General features: G+C 49.6%; 1 protein-coding gene across 3 annotated transcripts; it reads left to right on the forward strand.

The window, feature by feature from the left end:
- The first annotated feature begins 6,812 nt into the window (after positions 1 to 6,812).
- LOC123587725 (SEC14-like protein 4) lies at positions 6,813 to 22,804 on the forward strand. 3 transcript variants are annotated; one of them, XM_045457691.1, is made up of 14 exons: positions 6,813 to 6,922; positions 7,037 to 7,147; positions 7,273 to 7,403; positions 10,069 to 10,144; positions 15,438 to 15,481; positions 15,794 to 15,853; positions 15,981 to 16,169; positions 17,609 to 17,704; positions 18,009 to 18,069; positions 19,038 to 19,121; positions 19,455 to 19,561; positions 19,638 to 19,777; positions 19,869 to 20,038; positions 21,148 to 22,804. In XM_045457691.1, exons 2-14 carry the CDS (start codon positions 7,057 to 7,059, stop codon positions 21,285 to 21,287), a joined length of 1,389 nt encoding a protein of 462 aa, XP_045313647.1. In that variant the 5' UTR covers positions 6,813 to 6,922; positions 7,037 to 7,056; the 3' UTR covers positions 21,288 to 22,804. The 3 variants fall into 3 exon arrangements, with proteins under 3 accessions (XP_045313647.1, XP_045313648.1, XP_045313649.1); XM_045457692.1 differs by lacking the exon at positions 6,813 to 6,922 and having other exon boundaries at positions 7,037 to 7,152; XM_045457693.1 differs by lacking the exons at positions 6,813 to 6,922; positions 7,037 to 7,147 and having other exon boundaries at positions 7,290 to 7,403; positions 15,739 to 15,853.
- Positions 22,805 to 23,953: the final 1,149 nt, after the last annotated feature.

Consider the following 23,953-nt stretch of genomic DNA (forward strand, 5'->3'; position numbering starts at 1 on the left):
ACTTGATTTCATAACCATGAGATCATAACCTGAGCCAAAATCAAGAGCCACCCAGGGACCCCTCTAAACTTTCAAAGTCTCCCCACCAACGACAAGACATGGCCCAAAGTCCCCAACATGGCCTGAAGTTCTTTCATGACCTGACCTCGATCTTTTTGAAGTCCCTGCCCTCATGGCCCCTCTCCCCTCTCTTACCTCTATGAGTTTCTTCGTCTCTACCCAGAATGTCTTCTTCCCGTTCCCACCTTAGAGGCCCAGCCCAAAGACCATCTCCTCTGGGGGACATTTCAGGACCCCCCTAGTGCAGAGTTCTTGCTTATGTCTTTACTAAAACACTCTATCTTCAGGGATCCAAGACAGGTAGTGGTTAAAGATCCAGGTCTTGGGTATAGACAAATAAGGGTTCAAATCCTAGCTCTGGGTCTTACTAGCCTCTCAGTTTCTGCCCATGTAAATGAGCACATGGGTCCAATGGTGAGCACAACAAATATGGCCTGTGCCTTCATGGGGCTGACAGTTAAGGGGGTAAGTCAAATAGTTGAATCAAGCAATGTCTAATGAGAACAATATTCTGGAATAGAGGAGCACGGTTCTGTCTGAGCATTTAACTGGGGATCAGAGAAGTTGAGGCAGCACTAATGAGGCAGTGCAGGAAAAGGAGGCAAGGACAGAGTATTCAAGTTGAGAGAATGGCGTGTGCAAAGGCCCTATGGCAGGAGAGAGCAGCAAGGGGAGAGAGATAGCTCTATACACTCCCTACCTGATGTTCTGTGGCTTGGGAAGGGCCAGAGACCTCCTGGCTTTTGTGAGGGAAGAAAGATAGAAATGCAGTTGTGGTCCCAGACCCCTAAGCCATGTTTTTCCTCCCTGGTCCCAGGTCTTTAGGGTTGTTGGTCAGGCTCCCACTGCCCACCCCTCCCTCTCCCAGACCCTTGTGACTACCTCCCTTCTTAGAGTTAGAGCGTAGAGGATATGTGGTCACATCAGACCCCACCTTTTCCTGGGGCCATCCTGAGTTGGTGGTGGGAGCCAACAGAACTTTCCCCCAGCTGCCGTAAAGCCTAATCTCCACTTCCCAAGCAGGCTCAGGCATGAGGCCACACCTGCCCTGGGCATCTGTGTCAGGTAGATACTCCTTTCCAAACTCTGCACCTAGGGTAACCCAAGCCACATCCTACATATTTGGAGAGACATTCAGTGGCATCTGTCCAGCCAACAGGTCTGAAGGGTAGGACTGATTTAGCCATGATGTGGAGGGACAGAGCAGGCAGGGGCTCCTGCAAAGAATGATCCTACTCCAACAACAGAGATGCCATTCACTCCCACAGAACTTCCTTCAGTTGGTAGGTTTTAGGCTTGAATTAGGACTGCAAGCAGAGCACTTATGGCCCCTGAGAGAGGCCAGGAGTTTCCAGAGCACCCAGAAGGTGGGCGGGAGAGGAAGTGCAGTGAGTGGTCAGGAGGTGTGGGATTCAGGTTACATACCATGATGATACCATCATTGTGGTTTAGCTTCTCAGCCCATGGGTCAGGGGGGACCAAGGGAATGAGCTTGAGAAGGCAGGGGGAGACAGGCACACCATGGAAGAGGGGAATTATCTGTCCCTCAAAGCACTGGAACCCAGATGGTTAGAATGAAAGTCCTCCAGGGCGTCTGGGTGGCTAAGCAGGTTCAGCATCTGACTCTTGATTTCGGGTCACGATCTCACGGTTTGGGGGTTCCAGCCCCAAGTCCGGCTCGGCACTGTCAGTGAGAAGCCTGCTTGGGATTCTCTCTCTGCCCCTCCCCTGCTCTCTCTCTCTAAGTAAATAAACTTAAATATATTATATATGAATAAAGAATATGAAAATTCTTTAAAAAAAAAAAAAAGAATGAAAGTGCTCCACAACCAGCCAGTAGATGATGTTTGAGGAGGTGGCATAGTGCTACAGGGTCAGGGGGAGGACATCTGCCCCTGTTAACATGACAGGACTTGAGGGTAACCTGGAAGCATGGAGCTCGGCAGGCAGAAGGACACGACACGGGCGATGAGTGCCTGGACCGGCACCAGCCTGCCTGGCTTTGCTGCTTGCTGGCTCTGAGACCTCAGAGGCTCCTTGAGCTTCAGTTTCCTGGTCCCTAAAGGGGGTGATCACAGTGCCAATCTCAGAATGTGCCAGGAGGACTACATGAACCAACCCCACACTGTTCAAGAAGGCAGCCACTAACCACCTGTGGTAGTTTGCTAGGATCGCCCTAATAAAGCACCCCAAACTGAGTGGCTTATGCAACAAAATTTATTCTCTCACAGTTCTGGAGGCTGCAAGTCCAAGATTAAAACGTCAGCAGGCTTCATTCCTTCTGAGGGCTGAGGGAGAATCTGTTCCCTGCATCTCCCCTGGCTTCTGATGGTTTCCCCACAATCTTTGGCATTTCTTGGCTTGGAGAAGCATCACCCCAATCTCTGTCTTCACCCTCACATGTTATTCTCCCCGTGGGCATGTCAGTATCCAAATTTCCCCTCTTGTGAAGGACACCAGTCACAGTGAAATAGGGGCCCATCCTTCTCCAGTATGACCTCATCTAAACTAATTACATTGCAATGACCCTGTTTCCAGGTAAGGCCACATTCTGAGATACTGAGGATTAGGGCCTCGGCATATGAATTTGGGAGGGGACACAATTCAATCTAAAACACCACATGTGGCTCATTGAGCGTTTGAAATGTGGCTGGTCAGAGTTGAAATGAAATACTACATACTAAGCTGAAATACTAAATACACACTGTATTTCAGAGGCTTTGTACAAAAAAAATGCAAGATATCTCACTATTAATTTTTTAATGAGATAATTATCTTCTTTATGGATCGTGTTTACAGGTGACAAAATGATAATATTTTGGCTACCCTGTGTTAAATAAAGCATTATTAAAATGAGATTTTTTTTTAACATGGCTGCTAGAGAATTTGAAGTTACCTTTGTGAGGGTGTCTGGGTGGCTCAGTCGGTTAAGCGTCCCACTCTTGATTTTGGCTCAGGTCACCATCTCATGATTGTGAGATTGAGCCCCGAGAAGGACTCTGCACTGGGTGTGGACACTGCTTAAGATTTTCTCACTCTCTCTGTCTCTCTCCCCACCCTTCTCTCCCTCAAATAAATTAAAAAAAAAAAAATTAAAGTTACCCATGTGGCTTTCATTATTTATCTACTGGACAGTACTGAACTAATATTTACAAAGCCCTTGGAACAGGCCCGGCCCAAGGGAAATGCCTATAAGTGCTGTTAAGTAAAGGCTTCTCTTTGAAGATGACTTGTTACTTGTGGCATTTTAAAAATACGACTTTCCCCACTTCTCGGAGACTGGGAAAAGTTGGGAACATATTCCTTGCCTGGACTTCCTTTCATTGAATGGATTTTGTTGTCTATTCTGGAAGCATATGGCATATATAACGTGGTCTCATCTTTGCCAAATTGTTCCATGGTATTTTTTTTTCTGTGTCATTATAAACTCTTCATCAACCACATTAAGCACTGTGGTTTCTGGAAAAATTGTTTCCAATTTTCCTATTAACAATGCACACATAACTTTAAGTTGAAAATCCATGGGGCGCCTGGGTGGCGCAGTCGGTTGAGCGTCCGACTTCAGCCAGGTCACGATTTCGCGGTCCGTGAGTTCGAGCCCCGCGTCGGGCTCTGGGCTGATGGCTCAGAGCCTGGAGCCTGTTTCCGATTCTGTGTCTCCCTCTCTCTCTTCCCCTCCCCCGTTCATGCTCTGTCTCTCTCTGTCCCAAAAATAAATAAACGTTGAAAAAAAAAAAAAGAAAATCCTTTCTGTTGGGCACCTGGGTGGCTCAGTCATTTAAGCGTCTGACTTCAGCTCAGGTCATGATCTCACAGTTTGTGGGTTCGAGCCCCATGTCGGGCTCTGGGCAGACAGCCCAGAGCCTGGAGCCTGCTTCAGATTCTGTCTCCCTCTCTCTCTGCCCCTCCCCCACTCTCTTCCTCTTTGTCTCTCAAAAATAAACAAACATTAAAAAAACTTAAAAAAAAAAAAAAAGAAAATCCTTTCTGTTAGTTAGGATTGTTATTGGACAAAGTGGTAAACTATTGAAGGATCCAATGCATATTGTCAGGTCGTTTTCTAGAAAAGCTGAATTAATTACCAGTCCTGCCAGCAATGTATACATATCTCCATTTCACCAGCTTCTTCCTTTATTTATTTTTTTAATTTAATGTTTATTTATTTTTTAGAGAGAGATTGAGAGTGTGTGAGCGGGGAATGGGCAGAGAGAGAAGGAGACACAGAATCCGAAGCAGGCTCCAGGCTCCAAGTTGTCAGCACAGAACCTGGCCAGGGCTTGAACCCACGAACCGTGAGATCATGACCTGAGCTGAAGTCCAGAACTTAACCGACTGAGCCACCCACGTGCCCCCAGCTTCTTCCTTTATTATCAGATTATTTAAGAAAAAGATGGGTGTGTGTGTGTGTGTGTATGTGTGTATGGTTTGGTTTGTTCTGCGGCTGATTTAGCCAGGGGAAAAAAAGTATCTCATTGCTCGTATACCCATTTCTTTGATGACCTGGAATTTGAGCATTTATCCATTTGATTATTTCCCCTGTGCATTTCCTCTTCTGACAGTGTGTTGAGTCCTTTGTCCATTTCTTAGTGCCTTACTATTTTTCTTATTAATTTACATGGATTCTTTACAAAAATATCAACTTTTGTATATTATTTTTACAAATTCACATTAGCAAATGCTGACCTAGTTGTGTGTCTTGTTTAACAGATTTTTGCATTTTTATATAGTCAAATCGACTGTCCCCTTTGTGATTTCTGTCATTGCTTTTAAATTTAAAAAAAATAATGTTTATTTATTACTTTGAGAGAGAGAGAAAGACAGCATGAGCAGGGGAGGGGCAGAGAGAGAGACACACACACATAATCCAAAGCAGGCTCCAGGCTCTGGGCTGTCAGCACAGAAGCTGAAGCAGGGCTCAAACCCACAAACTGTGAGATCATGACCTGAGCCAAAGCCGACCACTTAACCAACTGAGCCACCCTGGCACCCCTGTCATTGCTTTTATTTTTTTTTTAATTCTTTTTTCTTAAGTTTATTTATTTTTGAGACAGAGAGAGACAGAGCATGAACGGGGGAGGGTCAGAGAGAGAGGGAGACACAGAATCGGAAGCAGGCTCCAGGCTCTGAGCCATCAGCCTAGAGCCCGACGCGGGGCTCGAACTCACGGACCACGAGATCGTGACCTGAGCTGAAGTCGGACGCTTAACTGACTGAGCCACCCAGGCGCCCCTGTCATTGCTTTTAAACAAAGACCATGCCCTTCCAGAGATGGGCTGTCAGTTTCACTTTCTTTTAGCTTTTTACAATTTTGTTTTTTTTCTATTTGAGCGGAGAGGGAAGGGCAGAGGGAGAGAGAGAGAGAGAGAGAGAGAGAGAGAGAGAGAGAATCCCAAGCAGGCTCCATGCTCAGCACAGAGCCCACAATGGGGCTCAATCCCACCACCCTGAGATCATGACTTGAGCCAAAATCATGAGTCAGACGCTCAACTGATTAAGCCACCCAGGCTACAATTTTTTTTTTTAATTAAGATTTTAAATCCCTCTAGGACAGTGCTGTCCAAATGAAATAGAATGCAAGTCACAAATGTGAGCCACACATGCAATTGAAATTTTTCTGGTAGCCACATTTTTTTTAAAAGTAAAAAGAAAAGAGCACAGAGGATTTTTAGTGAAAATAGTAAAAGTATTCTGTATGGTACCACAATGGTAAATATATGTCACTACATATTTGTCCAAACCCACAGAATGTACAGCACCAGAAGTAAGCCCTAATGTAAACTGTAGACTTTGGGTGATAATGATGTGTCAGTATAGGCTTATCAGTTGTAACAAATGTCCCACCCTGGTAGAGACTGTCCATAGTGGCAGAGGCTGTGCGTGTGGTGGGGAGAACAGAATATATGAGACGTCTCTATACTTTCCACTCAATTTTGCTGTAAATCTAAAACTGCCCTAAAAAATAAAACTTATTCATTTAAAAAAATTCTAAATTATAAAAAATATTTTAAAGAAACAGATGAAATCAATTTTAATAATATATCTTATTTATCCCAATATTTCAAAAAATTATTCCAATATTATAATCAATGTAAGAAATTAATTAATGAAATCTTTCATTCTGGGGGTGTTAAGTCTTCAAAATTTAACGTGTATTTTACACTTACGGCACATCTCTATTCCGCGAGAGTGACGAGCCACGGTCCCAATACTTAACAGCCCCATGTGGCTCATGGCAACCAGATTGGTCAGTACAGGTCTAGAACTTGGTTCAGCCTCGAGAGAGGGCAGAGGGAGAAAGGTTCTGGTGGCTTGATTTACCTCCTCCTTCAGTTTCCACCTGCTCCTCTCTTGAAAATTCCTGCCCAGCCAAGCTGTTTTCTCACCTTTTCCATGACCTTTGCCTGGTTCCTGGATGCCATCCTGGCCACCTGTGTCAGCCGCCTCCCACCCTTGGCCTCCTGACTCCTCCATCACCCCACCCGGGGCTTCCAGCCATCCACTGCCACCTCCCATTCCCCAGCCTTCAGGCTGTAGATCTTACCCAGGAGCTCACCAGCGTGCGGCCGTCCCAGAATTTCCACCTCTGCAGCTCCCTGCTCTGGTGAATGCATCAATAATAATAATGATGATACAATATTCCTAACATTGCACACTGACTGGTGGTGCAATGCCAGGCTAACCCCTGGTGGATCATCTTATCTAATCCTCCTGACCATCTTGAAGGCTGGAACCATTTGGCACATCAAGGCTTCTATCAGCCAGTGAACACAGACAGGGCCCAGCCTGTGTTCAAGGCCAGGGGAGGGAGGATGGCGTCCCTCAGGGCAGAAGGTCCTGGGGATCACCTAGAGCGTTGAGCCAGGTTTATAGAAGGTCCCTCCATATTGCGGGGGGGGGGGGGGGGGAGGATCTAGGTGTGTTCCCCAGAACTTGCCCACATGTCCTTTATGCCCGCCCCTCTTCCCCTACCACGCAGGAACCTGTGGAAGCCTTGGGATGAGGACACCTGGAGGTGGTGACACCTACAGCCCTCCCCTGGAGTCTGCGCTCCGGGAACCCTCTAGAGCCGGTCACCTCCCAGCCCCAGGTAGGGTGAGTCCTGGCCACCGCCGCCAAACAACCCGAGGGGAGGGGAGAACTGGGCGGGGCGGGGCAGGGCTGGTCCTCTCCCGTCGGGGCGGGACTAACATCTGATCGGCGGGGCAAAACCAGGCGGCGGCGAGGCCAGGCTGCGGGACGAAGACTCCAGACACACCAGCGCCCCGCTAACCCCTGCACCCACGGGCACCATGAGCGGCCGAGTCGGGGACCTGAGCCCCCAGCAGCAGGAGGCGCTGGCCAGGGTGAGGGGCTTCGCGGGCGGGAAGGCTTCGGGAGGAGGCGAGCTGCCTGACGCTGCCCACCAGGTCTGGAACCCCCATTGTTCCAGAAAAGGGACCCAAGAGAGCGCCCGCCCCCTTCGGGACGCAGTTGCTGAGGCGGCCTTATGCGGGGCAGCACACTTGAGCCCTTCCCTGGGCTACCCGCGCGGGGGTATCCGGCTTTGCACTCCTGCCCTCTCCGGACCCCCGGGCTTTGGCCCTTGTCCCCTGGTTGTGGGGGTAGGGTGGTGCTGCCATTCCTCTGGGCAGTCTCGGGCAGACAGACTAGCAGATCTCCTGCCGGAATTGCAACATTTGTTTGGTTTCTTTTTGTGCCTTTCTGGCTCCCCGGGGGTCCAAGCCTTCTTCCTATTGTCAATGTTTTCATTAAACAGGAATGGGCCAGCTTTGGTGACAGTCCTACAGGCTGCCTCTGAGAGTGTCACCCCACGGGGAAAGAGGAGCATATTCAGGTCTTAGGTGCCACAGCATTAATTTGGTTTGCAGATGGCAAGGCCTGGAAACTGTGACTTCAGGTTAGGGGAGTGAGGGTTACAGGCCTGGCTCACACTTTGGACAGCTTCAGACTTGTGGAGAATAGTTTCTTTTGTGACTCCCACCCCGGGAAGGGTCCTCCAGGGAAGAATGAAGATCCCTGATGAAGGAGGGGAATCCTGAGTGAATTCCTAGCAAAGTAAAGAAAGGTCCCAGGTGAAGAGTGGGGTCCCTGAGGGAATTGCCAGGTCAAGGAGGAGGTGCCAGGAGCTGAGGGTCCTTAGCTGAAGGAGGTGTCCCCAGGTGAAGGAGGAGGGGGAGTCCCCTGGTTAGCCCTCTCCCTCCCCACTGGCAATGACCTCAAGGAAGCCCCAGCCACTAAGCTCATGGGAAGGGCTGGACACCTGGACTTGGGGGTGAATTATGATGGTGATGCTTGTGGGTCAAAGAGCTTCAAGTAATGTAAAACGAGTTTATTCTTATTTTTTCCATTACTTAAAAAAAAATGAATGGTAGTTGTTGTACAATTTAGGGAAAAGGGAAAAGTAGGATAAAGAAGAAGTCACCCATGGTCCCAGAGGTCTAGACAACCATGCCTAGAAGCGTTTCCTTCCAGCTTTTTCTGAAGCCTGGTTTTTACCACCTTTGGTCGCACTGCCAGAGGCTACTTTCTCCCTATGGCATCTTTGTTAAGATAGTGTTTTCTTCAATGTTACTCGAGACCCTCTCCGGCACCTGCTTAGTGGCTTTCTCTCTTACTTGATGTGCTTTCCAAAGATGGAGTGGCGTTGGGATTGGAAACTGTGGAGTCCTCCTAGCCTTATAGCTCCCCCACTTTGTCCCTGGGGAAGACCCTCCACCGCCAGCCTCAGTGTCCTCATCCACAAAGCAGGGATGTGACTTTTGCTCCTCCTGACCTAGGGCACATCCTGAGGTTCAAAGGGGAGACTCTGGTAATCTGGAAGGGCGGAGGGGTGCAGAGTTACTGTTTCTCCGGTATTGTTACTGCCTTCGCTCCCACTAAAAAACCTCCTCGAAGCCCAGAGGTTGCAGTTGATCAATGTGCAAGAACCTCCAATCCAGGAGCCTGGGGGTGGACTGGGGGTGATGATAGCACGTGCTGTCATTCATGTGACTTGTTAACACTGGAGATGTTTAATCCTATTATTTGCTTTTAATTATGTGAGCAATACATGAATACATTCTTATTTGAAACATCATCCATGAAGCTAAAGGAGGTTTGGTGGATGGCTGTCCAGCTAGCTTCCTGTGGCGTTGCTAACATTGGCTTCTAATCCCAAATTCCCATGCACGGGTCCCCCTGCAAACCCGCTCCTCCAGGACTTGCCTTCAGCTCCCTTAGTCCCCATGGAAGTGAGGTCTCTTCTCCATCCCAGACCTGAGCCTCAGTCCCGTGCCCAAACTTTCAGTGGCTTCCCCAAACTCTGTCGGTAGGAAGAAGCTCTGGCAGCAGGTCAGCCCCCCTCTTTCTCCAGCCTCCATGGCGCCTGATGAGGCATCCCTGGCTTCTATTTCAGTTCCTCCCTGCTGACCTTTGTCTGGGGTTGTTTCCACAAAGACTCCACTGTCCAGAGCTCCGGGCAGCCCAAGTTTGCTGAGTGCCCACATTTTTTTGGCACCTGTTGCAAGCCAGGACTGACACTAAGTGCTTTACCTGTGCACACTCCTTTGATTAGCACAAGTTTATCTTTATCTCCACTTCACAGATGAGGAAATTGAGGCTCGGAGTGGTTAAGTAACTTGCTTCCAAATTTAGACCCTCGAGATACGGTATATCGAGGGCAAGGTTCCTACGATGTTCTGGTTTGCTCACATCAGCTTCTCCAGAGATCTTTCTGAAAACAGGGATGGCAGGGCTCTACCTCAGACCTCTAGAATGAGGATCTTGGGGAGGTGTAGAACCTTCAAAGTTTGAGAAGGACCCAACTCTTCCTGCCATGGTGGGCTGAGGGGTGCCCCATTCTCAGGTGGCAAAAAGGTCCAGGCAGCTGCTGCTAGTTGTGCAGGGTCCCCCACCCTGCAGGGTCCCTGGACAGGACTGACTGGCAGACTGAGTTTGGGAAGGGTCAGGGATGGGGTGGGGAGCACAGGGGTCCTGGGAGCCCCTTTGACCATTGTATCTCCCCCTCAGTTCCAGGACAACCTCCAGGACCTGCTGCCCACCCTGCCCAATGCTGACGAATACTTCCTCCTGCGCTGGCTCCGAGGTGAGGCTGGCAGCATCAGGGGGCAGAGAGGGAGAGAGGGCAGAAGGGTTTCAGGAAAGTGGGTGGGGCTTTGGGAGACAGTGGAGAACGTAGGCCCTGGAATCAGCCTGCTTTGGACTGGAGTCTGAGCTCCCCTCCAAATCAGCATGGCATAAAAAACCCATTGAGCCTCAGTTTCTTCATCTGTAAAGTGGGGATGGGGCTACCTCCCCGAGGGTTGTTGTCAGTGTCAAATGCCAGGCACTGGGTGGGCATATGGTCCAGGTGAGGTTAGAGTTCACACCTGGGAAGTTCTCAGGATGACTGGCCTGGCCAGGCCTTTGAGTCTGATAACCCTGAATGTACTCTGCACGACTTGCCTTTGGGTCTGTCTCCAGTTCCTTGAAGACAGGGCTGTGTCATCCCCCTGGGGAACCTGGAAACTGAGCAGGTGCCCGGCAAACACTTCAGGAAGTCGATGCAGTTAAAGGTAGAGAAGCAGTTTCTTCTAGGAATTGCCATGGTGGTGTAAAATTAGAATAACAGAAACCTTAGGGAAAAATTCGTTTCAACTCAACACACCCCATGGGATGGATTTTGAACTTGAAATGGGAGAGAATTCAGAAGCCGGGCTGGAAAGTGCACACACAGTGTGGTGATAATAACCAGCCTTGGACTCAGGCACACATGCTATTGAATCCCAGCTCTGCCCCTTGCTAGCAGTGTGCCTATGGCAATTACCCACTGTGTCTCAGCCTTACTTTTGTCTTCTGGGTAATGGGTGTAAAACTGCTTCCCACCATCAAGACGCCGTGAGTCAGATATGAGGTCAGGGGCGTGCACAGCGCCTGCACAGAGGAAACCCTCCCTCCCTCCTGCTCTGTTCTGTTTGGTTACTTTTCAAAATTACCATTTTCTACAAACTTTATTTTTTAGGTTGGTTTGGATTTACAGAAGTGTTGCGAAGATAGTACAGGAAGCCCCCATATACGCTGCACCCAGTTTCCCCATCAACATTTTTCATTCCTATGGTTCATTTGTTACAATTAATGAGCCAATATTTTTTTTAATGTTTTTATTTTATTTTTGAGAAAGAAACAGAGTGTGAGCAGGGGAGGGGCAGAGAGAGAGGGAGACACAGAATCTGAAGCAGGCTCCAGGCTCTGAGCTGTCAGCCCAGAGCCTGACGTGGGGCTTGAACCCATGGGCTGTGAGATCGTGACCTGAGCTGACATCGGACACTTAACTGACTGAGCCACCCAGGTGCCCCTTAATGAACCAATATTGATATGTGACTATTGACTAAAATCTCTACTTTATTTAGATTTCCTGAGTTTTTCTGTTCCAGGATCCCATCTAGGATGCCACATTAAACTTGTTAGGCGCTCTCGGCTGTGGCAATTTCTATTCTGTTTTTGACAAGTTATGTCCATGTCATTCTCTTGGGCTAAAGAAGGAGTGAGGACAGTAGATTCCTTTTTTTTAAGTAAAAAAAAAAAAAAACAAAAAACTCATTGAGAATCTCTGGGATGGTAGCTATCGCCTCCCGACCTACAGGGAGGAACCAACATTGTAGGAAATCGCTCAGAAGTCACACAATCCCAACATCTCTGGCTAACACAGAAAGGAGCAAGATCATTTCTCTGAAATTTGGTCAGGCTTTGTTCATCCAAGAAGGGTTGGGAGGACAGATGCAAAAGGGACCATCACATGATACTGGGGGTGAGATGAGGGTATGTTGGACCCCAAGCTAGCTTCTCAAAAACCAGGGGAGAAATAGATCCACTTCTTCTCTGGGGGTGGAGTTCCTGGTCACCAAGGGAGTTTCTTACCCTTGATGAGGCTGTCGCTGCCCCAGGGAAAACTTTCATTCTGTAGGTTCAAGACAAGGTTGTCAGCAGTGAGATAGATTATGGTTCTGTGATGTGGCAATCGTCTTGGAGATGTTCTGGGCTGCCTGGATCTTGTGAAGTTTGATATAGCAGGGTTCTTGCTCAGGGCTTCTCCAAGGTGAGCAGGGTGGGGTTAAGGGTTCACACAAGGCCCGGTCTCAATGCCTGACCCCATCCTTACTCCTCTAGCCCTTCTCTGGGCTGTCAGAGCCAAGTGGTGCTCAGATGGCTCGTGCCTAGTCCCACCTTGGCCCCCAGACAGTAGATTTCTTGAAGCCCCTTGATACAGCATCAGACCTCTCTCCTCCTTTGGAGTCTTTCTGGGGTTAAAAACCAACTTTTCAGGTAGCTGGTGTGTCCTTGAGAAAGGAGTGAAGTCATAGACCCTGTAGGCTGCTGGGTCACGGGAAAGGAAAACGACCTAAGGAAAAGCACACCTAAGGACACCAGGTGTCCTGATGCCTCCCATTGTCTGTTGTGGCAGACCTGCTGATGTGGCCCTGTCCCCTTCAACTTCACCTCTGTAGCCACTTCCTGCCTCACTAGCTCAAGACCCAGGCAACAGGGAGAGTGATCACTGGGGCTGAACTTGGAACCTTCCCCCTCAGTCCAGACACAGAGAACCCTCTCTCTGAAGTCGCTTCCCTTTGTTTTCTTTATCTCCATTCCGTGACTATGTCCATCTCTCCCACTCAGATGCCAGCCCCATGAGGGCAGGGACTGTGCCTGCCACATACCTCCAGCCTGACACATAGTAGGTGCTACTAAAAAAGTTGTGAGGGTCCATCAACAGCACCCAAACCACTTTCTACAGAACAAGAAAACACCCTGGTTCTCAGTAAAAAAATCTATAGACACCACAGAGATTTTTTAAAAAGCTAATAAATATTAAAGGGGCACCTGGGTGGCTCAGTTGGTTAAATGTCCGACTTCGGCTCAGGTCATGATCTCGCAGTTCGTGAGTTCGAGCCCTGCATTGGACTCTGTGCTGACAACTCAGAGCCTGGAGCCTGCTTCGGATTCTGCGTCTCCCTCTCTCTCTGCCCCTCCCCCACTCATGCTCGCTCTCTCTCTCTCTCTCTCTGAAAAATAAATAAACGTTAAAAAAAGTTTAAAAATAAAAAAGTAAAAAGCCAATAAATATTAAAGACACGTAAGTGGTACTAAAAAGCTTCCCTCCTTCCAAAACTCAGACCCCAATGGCTTTACAGGTGAATTTTTCCAAAGTTTTAAGACTAGCTAATACCTACTTTTATAAATTGTTTGAGTTGCTCTAAAATATATAAAAAATTGAAAGTTGGGACATATGGGTGGCTCAGTCAGTTAAGCCTCCAACTCTTAATTTTGGCTCAGGTCATGATCTCACAGTTGTGAGATCAAGCCCTGCATGGGGCTCTATGCTGGGTGGTGGAGTCTGCTTAAGATTCTCTCCTTTCTCTCTCTCTCTCTCTCTCTCTCTCTCTCTCTCTCTCCTTCTGTTCCTCCCCTGCTCGCATGCACTATCTCTCTCTCTCAAAAAAAAAAAAAAAAAAAAAAAAAAAAAGTGAAAGTTACTTTATGAGGCTTGAGTAAGTTTGATTCCAAAATGAGATCAGGACAATAAAAGACAATTCTAGGCTTGTTTCACTTATTAATGTAGATGTAAGGAAATCTAAGTAAAACATTACATAATAGAATCCAATAGAGTATTAAAATTACACAGCATGGTGAAGGGGAGTTTATCTTAGGTATGCAGGAAGAATTCAACTTTAGGAAATCTATCAGTGTCATTGCACACATTAATAGAATTAAAAATGAGAATGATGTGGCTATCTTAATGCAGGAAAAACATTTGAAAAGGTTCAAATCCTATTTATAATATAAAAACAAAATAAAAGTCTTACCAAACTAGAAGTAGAAGGGAATTTCCTTGGCTTGGCTTGGTAATGCTTATGTAGCAAAAATCTTACAATACATGTTATGCTTAAGTAGAAGGTTTAGATTCGTTTTCTTTAAAATCAGGAACAAGGAGGCACACCTGGGTGGCTCAGTCGGTTTGGCATCCAGCTTCAGCTCAGGTCATGATCTCATGGTTTGTGGGTTTAAGCCTCACATTGGGTTCACTACTATCAGCACAAGTCCACTTCGGATCCTCTGTCCATTCTCTCTTTGCCCCTCCCATTCTCGTGCTCTCTCTCTCAAAAATAAATAAAACATTTAAAAATAGATAGATAGGTAAATAAAATCAGGAACAAGGAAAGGATGTCAAACAACATTACAGTTTAAATAGAACTAGACCCTTGCCAATGTTATAAGGAAAGAAAAAAAGTAATCAGTGGTGTTGACTAGAAGGGAGGAGTTAAATTTCTTTTCTAAATTTAGAAATTTTGTTTTTAAAATAAAGCATCACATTTTCAATTAAAATGAATTTATTTCTTCAAAAGAAGTAGTCACAACAATAGTTTCTATTTACTAAGAAGTTACTGGGAGCCAGGTAATGTGCCAAGCACTTTACATGTTTTATTTCATGTCATCCTTTGAATACCTAAAAAAGATACTATTCCTATTTAGCAGATTAAAAAACTAAGAGTCAGAGAAGGTAAGTGAGTTGCTCAATGTTGCACAGCAAATAAAAGGACAAAACTAGAATTCAGACCCAAGTCTGTCTGACTCCAAAGTCCATGCTTTTCACTAGCCTTAACACTGAGGAGGTCTGTGCTCCCATGGGGACGTCAAATATTACAGGTTAGATCAGCCTCTGGAATGAACAGTTTAAAAAGTCCGGGATACTGAAATCAAGGGCCTCCAACATCTTCTACAGGATTAAAGATCCTTGCTTTTGTTTATTTATTTAATGTTTTATTTATTTTTGAGAGAGACAGAGACAGAATGTGAATGGGTTATGGGCAGAGAGAGAGGGAGACACAGAAGCAGAAGCAGGCTCCAGGCTCCGAGCTGTCAGCACAGAGCCCGACGTGGGGCTCAAACTCACGAGCTGTGAGATCATGACCTGAGCTGAAGTCGGACACTCAATCGACTGAGCCACCCAGGCGCCCCAAAGATCCTTGCTTTTAAAAATAATGTCTAGGGGGCTCCTGGGTGGCTCAGTCAGTTGAGCGTCCAACTTTGGCTTAAGTCATGATCTCACAGCTTATGAATTCAAGCCCCGCGTCGGGCTCTGTGCTGACAGCTCGGAGCCTGGAGCCTGCTTCGGATTCTGTGTCTCCCTCTCTCTCTGCCCCTAACCCATTCGCATCCTGTTTCTATCTCTCTCAAAAATAAATAAATATTAAAAAAAAATTAAAAATAATGTGTAGACCCCCAGTGTATTCTCGGGATGTCATGAAAGGCTCAGGCACCCCCGCTATTTCCTCATGAGTTTTCAGGAAACTGTGAGTTCTAGTCCGGCCTCAAGCCTCCTCTTACCTTGGCTCTTCTTGTAGCTCGGAACTTTGACCTGCAGAAATCTGAGGACATGCTCCGGAAGGTGAGGCCCCATACTCATGAGTGTCCTGCCTCCCACACACTGTACCCCAGGGATCATCGACAAAGGGTGGGGACTCTTGTCCTGTCCTGTTCTCATGCGTTTCCTCCCTTCCTCCTTGGATCCCTTTATGCATCAGACCTGGGTCTCCCACAGCCCTCCTCCTGGCATTGCCATTCCCGGTTCTGTGAGTAGAGCCTGGGGATGCTCTTGCAGGGTCTTGGGGCTGTAGGCAGAGGGACTTGGCCTGATGCCCTCAGGTGCCCTCAAGACCTTTGTAGCAGGCAGTCCTCAGGTCCTGCAATTTCTCTGCAGCACATAGAATTCCGGAAGCAACAGGACCTGGACAACATCCTCACGTGGCAGCCCCCAGAGGTGAGCCCCATGCAGCACCCCCAAGGCAGGCAGATGTCCCTCAGACCTCCTCACATCCAGCCATCTGATGGAGCAGGGACATGGCCTGGTAGACTGGTTTGAGTTAAGATCTCACCCCCGTGCCCAGGTGATCCAGCTGTACGACTCTGGTGGTCTGAGCGGCTATGACCCTGAAGGCTGCCCCGTGTGGTTCGACCTCATTGGGACCCTTGACCCCAAGGGTCTTCTCCTGTCAGCCTCCAAGGAAGAGCTGATCCGGAAGCGCATCAAGATCTGTGAGCTGCTTTTGCGGGAGTGTGAACTGCAGAGTCAAAAGGTAAGTGACTGGGTCTAGGTTGGGCAGCACATGGTGGACCCGATCTGTCCAAAGGGTGGCACCAGGACCAGGTAGGAAGGACACCCTGCCTCTTCTTTTCCCCAGGCCTCAGCACTCTGGGCCTTGGTGGAACGTGGCTTCTCCCGAAGTTACCCATCCATGAGCATCTAACATGTGCGTGGCACTCTCTGCTGGCAGGTGCCAAGGAACACCAAAGCCCTTTCCCCTCTGACCTTGGGTGAGAGGTTGACCTTGGGTGCAGTGAATGCTCTAGTTCTGTTCCCTGGGAGCTCTAGGAACAGTGGATGGTCAGCTTTGCCTATGGAAAAGATGTTCCCAGTTGTAAACTGCTTAACTATAACACCTGACGGGGGAGCTATTGCTTTGGGTATCCCCAAGAACAGTGACCCTTGAAACTTGGTGCATCCTTTGTGGATCCCTAGAAGCTAATATGGAAGTACTACAGAAAGAAATACTGAGTTCTGTGGGGCATTGGGACTCCAAGCCAAGAAGGGCCCACACCCACCTGTGCAGATCTTCTCTTTGCCCTGGCTCTGTGTTTCCCGGTTCATACCCTTCAGAATGAATCCAATGCCAAGCATGATTTGTTGGCCTTGAGTCTAAGTGTCTACAGAGCCTAAGAAGAACACTGGCAGGGAGCTCTCATGTCACTGTGGGATGAGTTGCCTAATGACGAGGACCGGGCGTGCATCCCCAGTGTCTGTCATGGTGTCAGACACAAAGTAGGCCCTCTGCACAAAGATGTGTGGCAAGCCTAAGAAAATTGCAAAGCACCCTATTCAGTGCCTAGTTTGAACAGATGTGTGTCTTTCGAACAACGTGGCTGACTTTATGGGGTCACAACAGTATCTTCTACTTCATGGACGTTTCCAGTTGGAGCTGATAATTGTGGTGATGATGATACTAGTAATAACATCTGCTGATATTTACCAGGGACCAGCGTGTGTCAGGCACAGGGCTCTTTGTGAGTTATCTCACTGAATCTTCACAGAAATTCCGTCAGAACCTGGAACTATCCCCCCTTCACAGAGGAAAAAAATAAGGCTCAGAGCGCTTAAAAACCCACCCAAGGCCACACAGCCTGCCAGCAGTGTAGCTCTGGTTTCACACACCATGGGACTGCAGACACTGTGCTATTGTACATGAAGATGCCCAATGAGCGATGAGTGATATCTTTAATTCTACAGTTAACTAATTCCAGGCAATCGTGTGGAGCAAACAGTGGGATAAAGGAGACTGTGCCAGTGCTCAGATGCAGTATCTTCTTAGATCCTGGGTGGGCTCTGTTTAGAAAACTCTGTGGGCAATTGGGGTTGAGGGTAGCTGGAGGGTGGGAGCAGTGAGTTCCAGGTCTCCCTGACCAGGACCTCCTGGCTGGAGTTATTGTCTGACCTATGTATCTGTGCTGTCCCATGTAGCTGGGCAGGAAGATCGAGATGGTACTGATGGTGTTTGACTTGGAGGGGTTCGGCCTGAAACACCTGTGGAAGCCAGCTGTAGAGATCTACCAGCAGGTAGGTAGGCAGCTGGCTCGAGGCTAATAGGGAGCCACTCTCCACACCAGCTTCCCATCCATGGAGGAGGAATTGGCCCCCCAGAGGCCCCCAGAGCAGCCAGAGAAGCTGGCCTGGGGTTTCCCCCTCCAAGGAGAAAGAGGAGCACGAACATCACAGAGAATGAAGTACATCTCATGGGGGAAGTGGATGGCCGGGGGCGTGGGGGTTGGCATGGGCTCTGGTCTCAGCAGGATTAGAAGCCACCAAGTCCAGGCATAGAGTGTGTTGGAGTGTGACCTTGACGAGACTTTTCTTGCCACAGTTTTTTGCCATTCTGGAAGCAAATTATCCTGAGACGCTGAAGAATTTAATTGTCATTCGAGGTGAGCCCATAATGGGAATGACTCTTTGGGGAAGGGGGAAGGGGAATAGGGGGGAACAGTGGACAAGTCACCCAGTACAGGGCTTCTCAAGCCATCCTTTGAGAAGGTCAGGTTTTTTTGTTTTTTGTTTTTTCAGTCAGCCTTTCACAGACCGATACTTTTGGAGTATACAAACTCATGCTCTGGTGCGTGGCAGCAAATATCAAATAAGTTCTGTTTCTAAACGTACACCCTTATTTTCTTTACCTCTCTGGGTGTGGATTGGTGGCAACAGACAGTTCGTGGATCACACTGGTTGATAGACGTGCTCTGACTGGGCATGTTCCCTGTCTGTGATGGTTGTAGAGTGAGGGGGCCACCATGTGTGTCCTGGGGTCAGATGATCTGCTTTCCAGTCTAGCTAGCTCTGTGATTTTGATCAAGTCTACTTAACCTTACTGAGCCTCAGTTTTCCCAACCCGTAAAATAGGGGTACAGTGGCACCTCCCTGTAGGGCAGCTGTGAGTTTAAATGAGACACTTTATGGAGGAGTCACACAGAGTCTGGCCCATAGGAAGCACCCAGTAAGTATAAGTAATTGAAGTGGGACGTGAGGTCTAACGCAGATGCCACATCAACTTGCACCCCAGAGAATTCCAAGACAACTCGGGAAAACTGTGAGTGTGGAAAAAAAAAAGAATCACCATTGGGAAATCCACATTACTGACACCCTCCAACTGGGTAGGGGAGGCACCCATTTATTGAAAGCCAGACACTACGCCAAGTGTTATGCATACATTGGTTACATTTCTCCATTTTCTAGTTAATAGCACTAACACTCAGAGAGGGTGAGTAACTAGCTGAAGGTCACACAGCAGGAAATAGCAGAATCTAGATCTATCCAACCCCTGTCCAGCTTATGCCCTTGGCCATGACTATACCTCCAAGTCCTCTAGCCCAGCTTCCCAAAGGAGCTTCATGTGTTTCAGCCCCCAAGCTCTTCCCCGTGGCCTTCAACTTGGTCAAGATGTTCATGAGTGAGGAAACACAAAGGAAGATAGTGATTCTGGGAGGTGAGTGACCTGGTGTCCTGGCTGTACCTGTCTCCGCATCTACCAGAGAAGCAGAGGTCAATGTGAAAGGCCCCATTTCTCCCTGGCTCATCCTCTTTACTCAGGTACTGACTTTGGCCTGACCCCTGCTGGCCTTTGCACACTCAGATGATATTTCAGCCCGAGACCCCAGCCTGAGTGGCCATATAAAGCATTTGGGTGTTCTCTGCAGTAGGTGCACAGGGGAGCAAGCCAAGGTCACATCAGGTTTCCTCCCTGGACTTGGCTCCTCTCTCTTCTGTCAAGCATCCCTGATTTCCCCACAGCTCCCCCCCACCGACCTTACTCCCACAGGCAACTGGAAGCAGGAGCTGCCAAAGTTCATCAGCCCTGAGCAGCTGCCCATGGAGTTTGGGGGGACCATGACTGATCCTGATGGCAACCCCAAGTGCCTGACCAAGGTACCAGGTGCCCAGAGGGTGAGAAGGGAGGGCTGATGGCTGGGGTCAGTGCTCACTCAGCAGCCCTCACCCACAGATCAACTATGGGAGTGAGGTGCCCAAGAGCTACTACCTGCGCAACCAGGTGAGGATGCAGTATGAGCACAAGATGACGGTGGCCCGAGGCTCCTTCGTGCAGGTGGAGAACGAAATCCTGTTCCCGGGCTGTGTGCTCAGGTAGGGATGGCGGCCACTCCACACCTGGGCCCAGCTGGGAGCGGCCCGGAGCCCCAGCAGGTGGTCATTAGTAGGGCCCTGTCCCCTGCAGGTGGCAGTTCGCATCACATGGGGCAGACATCGGCTTCGGGGTTTTCCTGAAGACCAAGACGTGTGAGCGGAAGCGGGCGGGGGAGATGGTGGAGGTGCTCCCCATCCGGCGCTACAAAGCCCACCTGGTACCTGAGGACGGGAGCCTCACCTGCCTCAAGCCCGGCGTCTGTAAGAGCTGTAGGATTCATTGGAGTCTGTTTTCCTCCTTCTGGCAGAGAAATGAGCTGATATCTCTTGCCAGGCTGTCCTGTTCGCCCTCTATTTCTGGCTCTCAGGGAGGGTATGTGTGAGCTCCTAGATCCCATGGTTACCAGGGGAATTGGCTTCAGGGTGTTGGATCTGGTGAGTGGCCCCTGGGTGTGGGTACAAAGGCAGAGATGCATTTTGGAAAGTGGGATGCACAGCTCAGAGCCATAAACTCAACTCCCGGGAAGCCCTTACACAGCACTCAACAGGCTAAGAGACAGATAAGTAAACAGCCGTGGGCTTAGCTTCCGGGGTCCCAGCCTGCCCAGGAGCATAAGCAGACCCACTGTGGGAGTCCCAAAGAGATGACTCTTCCATGTGCTTATCCTTCATTCTCAGGCCACCCAGGCCAAGTGAACATTCCCCAGGAACCGTGCTGACCTCCCGCCTCAATCAGCAACAGAGCTAGGAGAAGGGGAACCCAAGGTTGAGGAGCACAGGTTTTACTAATGCTTTGGTTTAATACATACCTAGTGTGGAAAGGGAGAATTAGAAGGGTGGAGCCCAAGAAATCTGGATGACTTACCACCTCCCAGAGTTCACTTTGCATCTTGATGTTGAAGGGAATGCCTTCTTTGAAAGGCGAGACGGAAAAGTGGCTTATGGAGCTCAGCCCCCTCCTCTGGCGAGAGCAGGGCTCCTATCTGGGTTGGAGCATCAGGATAAGGGAATCCTAGTCCCTCCCTTCCCTAGCTCGGCACTCATTAGATAGTTCCATCAACCTCTGTAGGCCTCAGCTTCCCCATCCTTAAAATGGGGGTGATAGTACCTTCTGTGGGGCTGCTTTGAGGATTCAGACAGCTGTGAGCGCAGATGTGATGCCTGGTGCATAGAAGGGGTTGGTGCGTGCCGGCTGGTTATTATTATTCCTTTAGTTAGCACAAGGAGATGGTCCTGAGCAGTGGGCTGGGGGCTGGGGGCTGGGTCGTGGCTGACCCTCCACCACCCACAGCCCTGGGCCCATTCTCAAGGGCACCAGGCGTGCAGATGAGTTGGGTTTACTTCGCCTGACGACTTCTCCGTCCTTGCAGACGTACTGCGCTTCGACAACACCTACAGCCTGATACACACCAAGAAGGTCAGCTACACTGTGGAGGTGCTGCTCCCAGACAAGGCCTCTGAAGAGAAGATTCAGGGTCTTGAGGCGAGGAGACCGTCCCCAGCGCAATGAAGACCCCTGATACCTCTCAGTCCCTGTGCTCTTCAACCCCTTAGTACCCCCTCCCTGTCCCTTTCCCTCCTGAGCAGCGTGGTGTTTGGAGGAGCCACCCCCCTCCCCGCATCACCATCTCAGCTCTTCGTGGGCTCACCTGGCACGGTGGCAGAGCAGGAAGGGGACATCCAGCTCGTAGGCCACCTTGAGGATTCAGACAGGCACCTGATCTCCTGTTTGCAGAGACTGAGAATGGGGACGCTGAGGATGAACCAGGAGCCACTGAGGGAGGGTCCTGCCCACAGAAGCTGCCCTTATGTCACTCCTGATGAGGTCTACCAGTCTCAGGACTCACCCACACCTAGTGACCCGGCTTGGGGGCGTGTGCATGAGTCCCAGGCTGGGCAGGGAGCACAGCGTCAAGTCTGAAGAGCAGGGAAGCCCCCATCTCTGCATGTGGGGGCTCGACACGGATAGACAAGGCCAGCTGGAGGCAGCTGGGTGGAGGGATGGGGCCAGCCGGGTGGTGGAGCTGAGGGTCTTGGTTCTGGCAGGGCACCAAAGCCCCTTCAGAGTTGCCTTACTGCCTTTGGAGGGAAGATCAGAAATGGAGCATGAGGCCCAGCGGGGATAACCATCAGGAAAAGCCACGCTCAGCCACACAGAGCTAAATGGGTGAAGACTGAGTCTCTCGGAATTCTCAGTGACCCCTGCCTCCTCCTCACCTGCTGTGATCCAGCTGACATTCAGCTTGGGTTCTTTCTGGCTCTGAGTAAGGACCAGGATCGTAGCAGAGCTGGAGTGAGGTGGAACATGCTGGAATAAGGTAGAACGCACTTGGGTGGGGCTGCCATCCCAAGGCACTCATCCCAGACTCTGATTTACTTCTTGGAGAAACATCAAGCTTTTCCTCTGTCTTTGTGTGTCACTAGAGGGACAGCTAATGTCTGCCAGCTCCCCACCAACCCACCCCAAATGCGACTCCGTAGCTGGCCAGTGATGGCTTCCATTTCCCAAAGGCTGGCTCTCCTGGTGCCCCACGCCCACAGTCAGGACCGCAGTCCGCTCTCCTGGACAAACCGCACCCAGCAGAGCAGACCTTGCCCGGAATGAGCCAGTGAAGCTGCTGAGTGGTCAGATGTCCCTGTCAAAGGGGATCCTTGCTGCAAAGGATTAACATCCTGGCCATCGAGACCCTTGCCAGAGACCGGAAGCCTCAGCAAACAGCAACATCCAGGTGCTTTGTGAGTAAGAAGCTGGTTCTAGCCCCCTTCTTGCTCTCAGATTCTGTGATTTCATTTTCACTATTTAATAGATTTCCTGATTTCCCAGGGCCTGTTCTTCCCAGGTAAGAAAATGATGAGGCTTGTGAAGGTGGGTCTTCAGGTGAGCTCTGTGAGGTCCTCGGGGCCCCAGGCCCGCCCTCTGTGGCAGCCGCATCACCCATGGTTCAGCACATAGTCTGAACAGGGGCTCTGCTGCTGTGAAAAGCAAACTAACTAAAGGAAATAAAATACGAAAAGCTGGTGCACTGAGGCATTCCTGGCCCAATGGTGTTTGAGGAGTTTGGCAAGAAAAAAACCTTTGTGCCAGCTCCAAGGAGATAGCCTGGGGCTGTCAGGTGAAAATCACAAGACATCCTTGTGTCCAAGCGCCGCTCCTGCATCCCCGATGCAAGAAGCTTTCCCAGCGCCCCCACTGCACTGTGTGGCCACCCTCTGTGCAGCCTCCCCAGATGCAGAGACACTTGGGTGTTCCAGAGCCATCTTCCCACTGGGCCGGTGGGGGTTGTAAGGTTTCCCCTGACAGGTTTCCCTGGGCCCACCTGTTGTCCTGACTGGGGGCTCACAATGCCTCCCTTCAACCTCACAACCCCAGCCTAAAAACAAGGTGTTCATGGATTTGAACCCTGATCCTTGCTTTTCCAACCACCCGCGCTCATTTTCCACCACCAGCACAGCCTCTGGTTTCCTTGTAGGTAGCAGATTGGCTCACACCATGCCCAAGGGTTTAATTTGCACGGGACTGCCTGGGGAGTAGCAAGTCACAGAGGGGTCGGGTGCAGGGAACCAGTGATGAATCTCGGAGCTGGCAGAGTGCACCTCATGTTAAGCAGTGAGTACAGTGGTCACCTTCGGAAGTGAGGACAGGACCTCCTATCTGGCAAGGTGGACAGGGGGCATGTCCTCCACAACTCCATCCCTTACTCAATACCATCACTTCTTTACAGAAAAAAAAAAAAAAAAAAAAAAAAAAAAAAAAAAGAAGTAGCCCAGAGAGGGGCTGGCTCACCTAAAGTTTGCTTCTTCCTTCCATTCATTCGTCAATGTTTACTGAGTCTGTCCCCAGTGCCCAGGCACTGCAGGCCCTGGGGACACCGGGGGTGCCGGGCTTACCCGACTTTGTGAGCAGGAAGCTTGCCTGTATTGAGGGAGGCCAAAATGACTCTGATGGGCATTCTCAGGGGGGCAGCTTGGTGGGGCAGGAGCCAAATTCTGGGGGAGCATCCAGCAAAAAAAGCCTGATGGGGGATCAGACACGCTTTGCCCGAGGCAGGAACCCCTGAAGGGAGAGCTGAGGGTGTGGGCGAGCCTTCCAGACTGAGGAATGGGGTGAGGGCAACCGTGGGGTGTTTGAAGCCAGAGGAAAGCCAGGAGGGCCCTTGGCTGACGCCGGTAATAGGT

Source organism: Leopardus geoffroyi, chromosome D3 (assembly GCF_018350155.1).
Source record: "Leopardus geoffroyi isolate Oge1 chromosome D3, O.geoffroyi_Oge1_pat1.0, whole genome shotgun sequence".
Lineage (NCBI taxonomy): Eukaryota > Metazoa > Chordata > Mammalia > Carnivora > Felidae > Leopardus > Leopardus geoffroyi.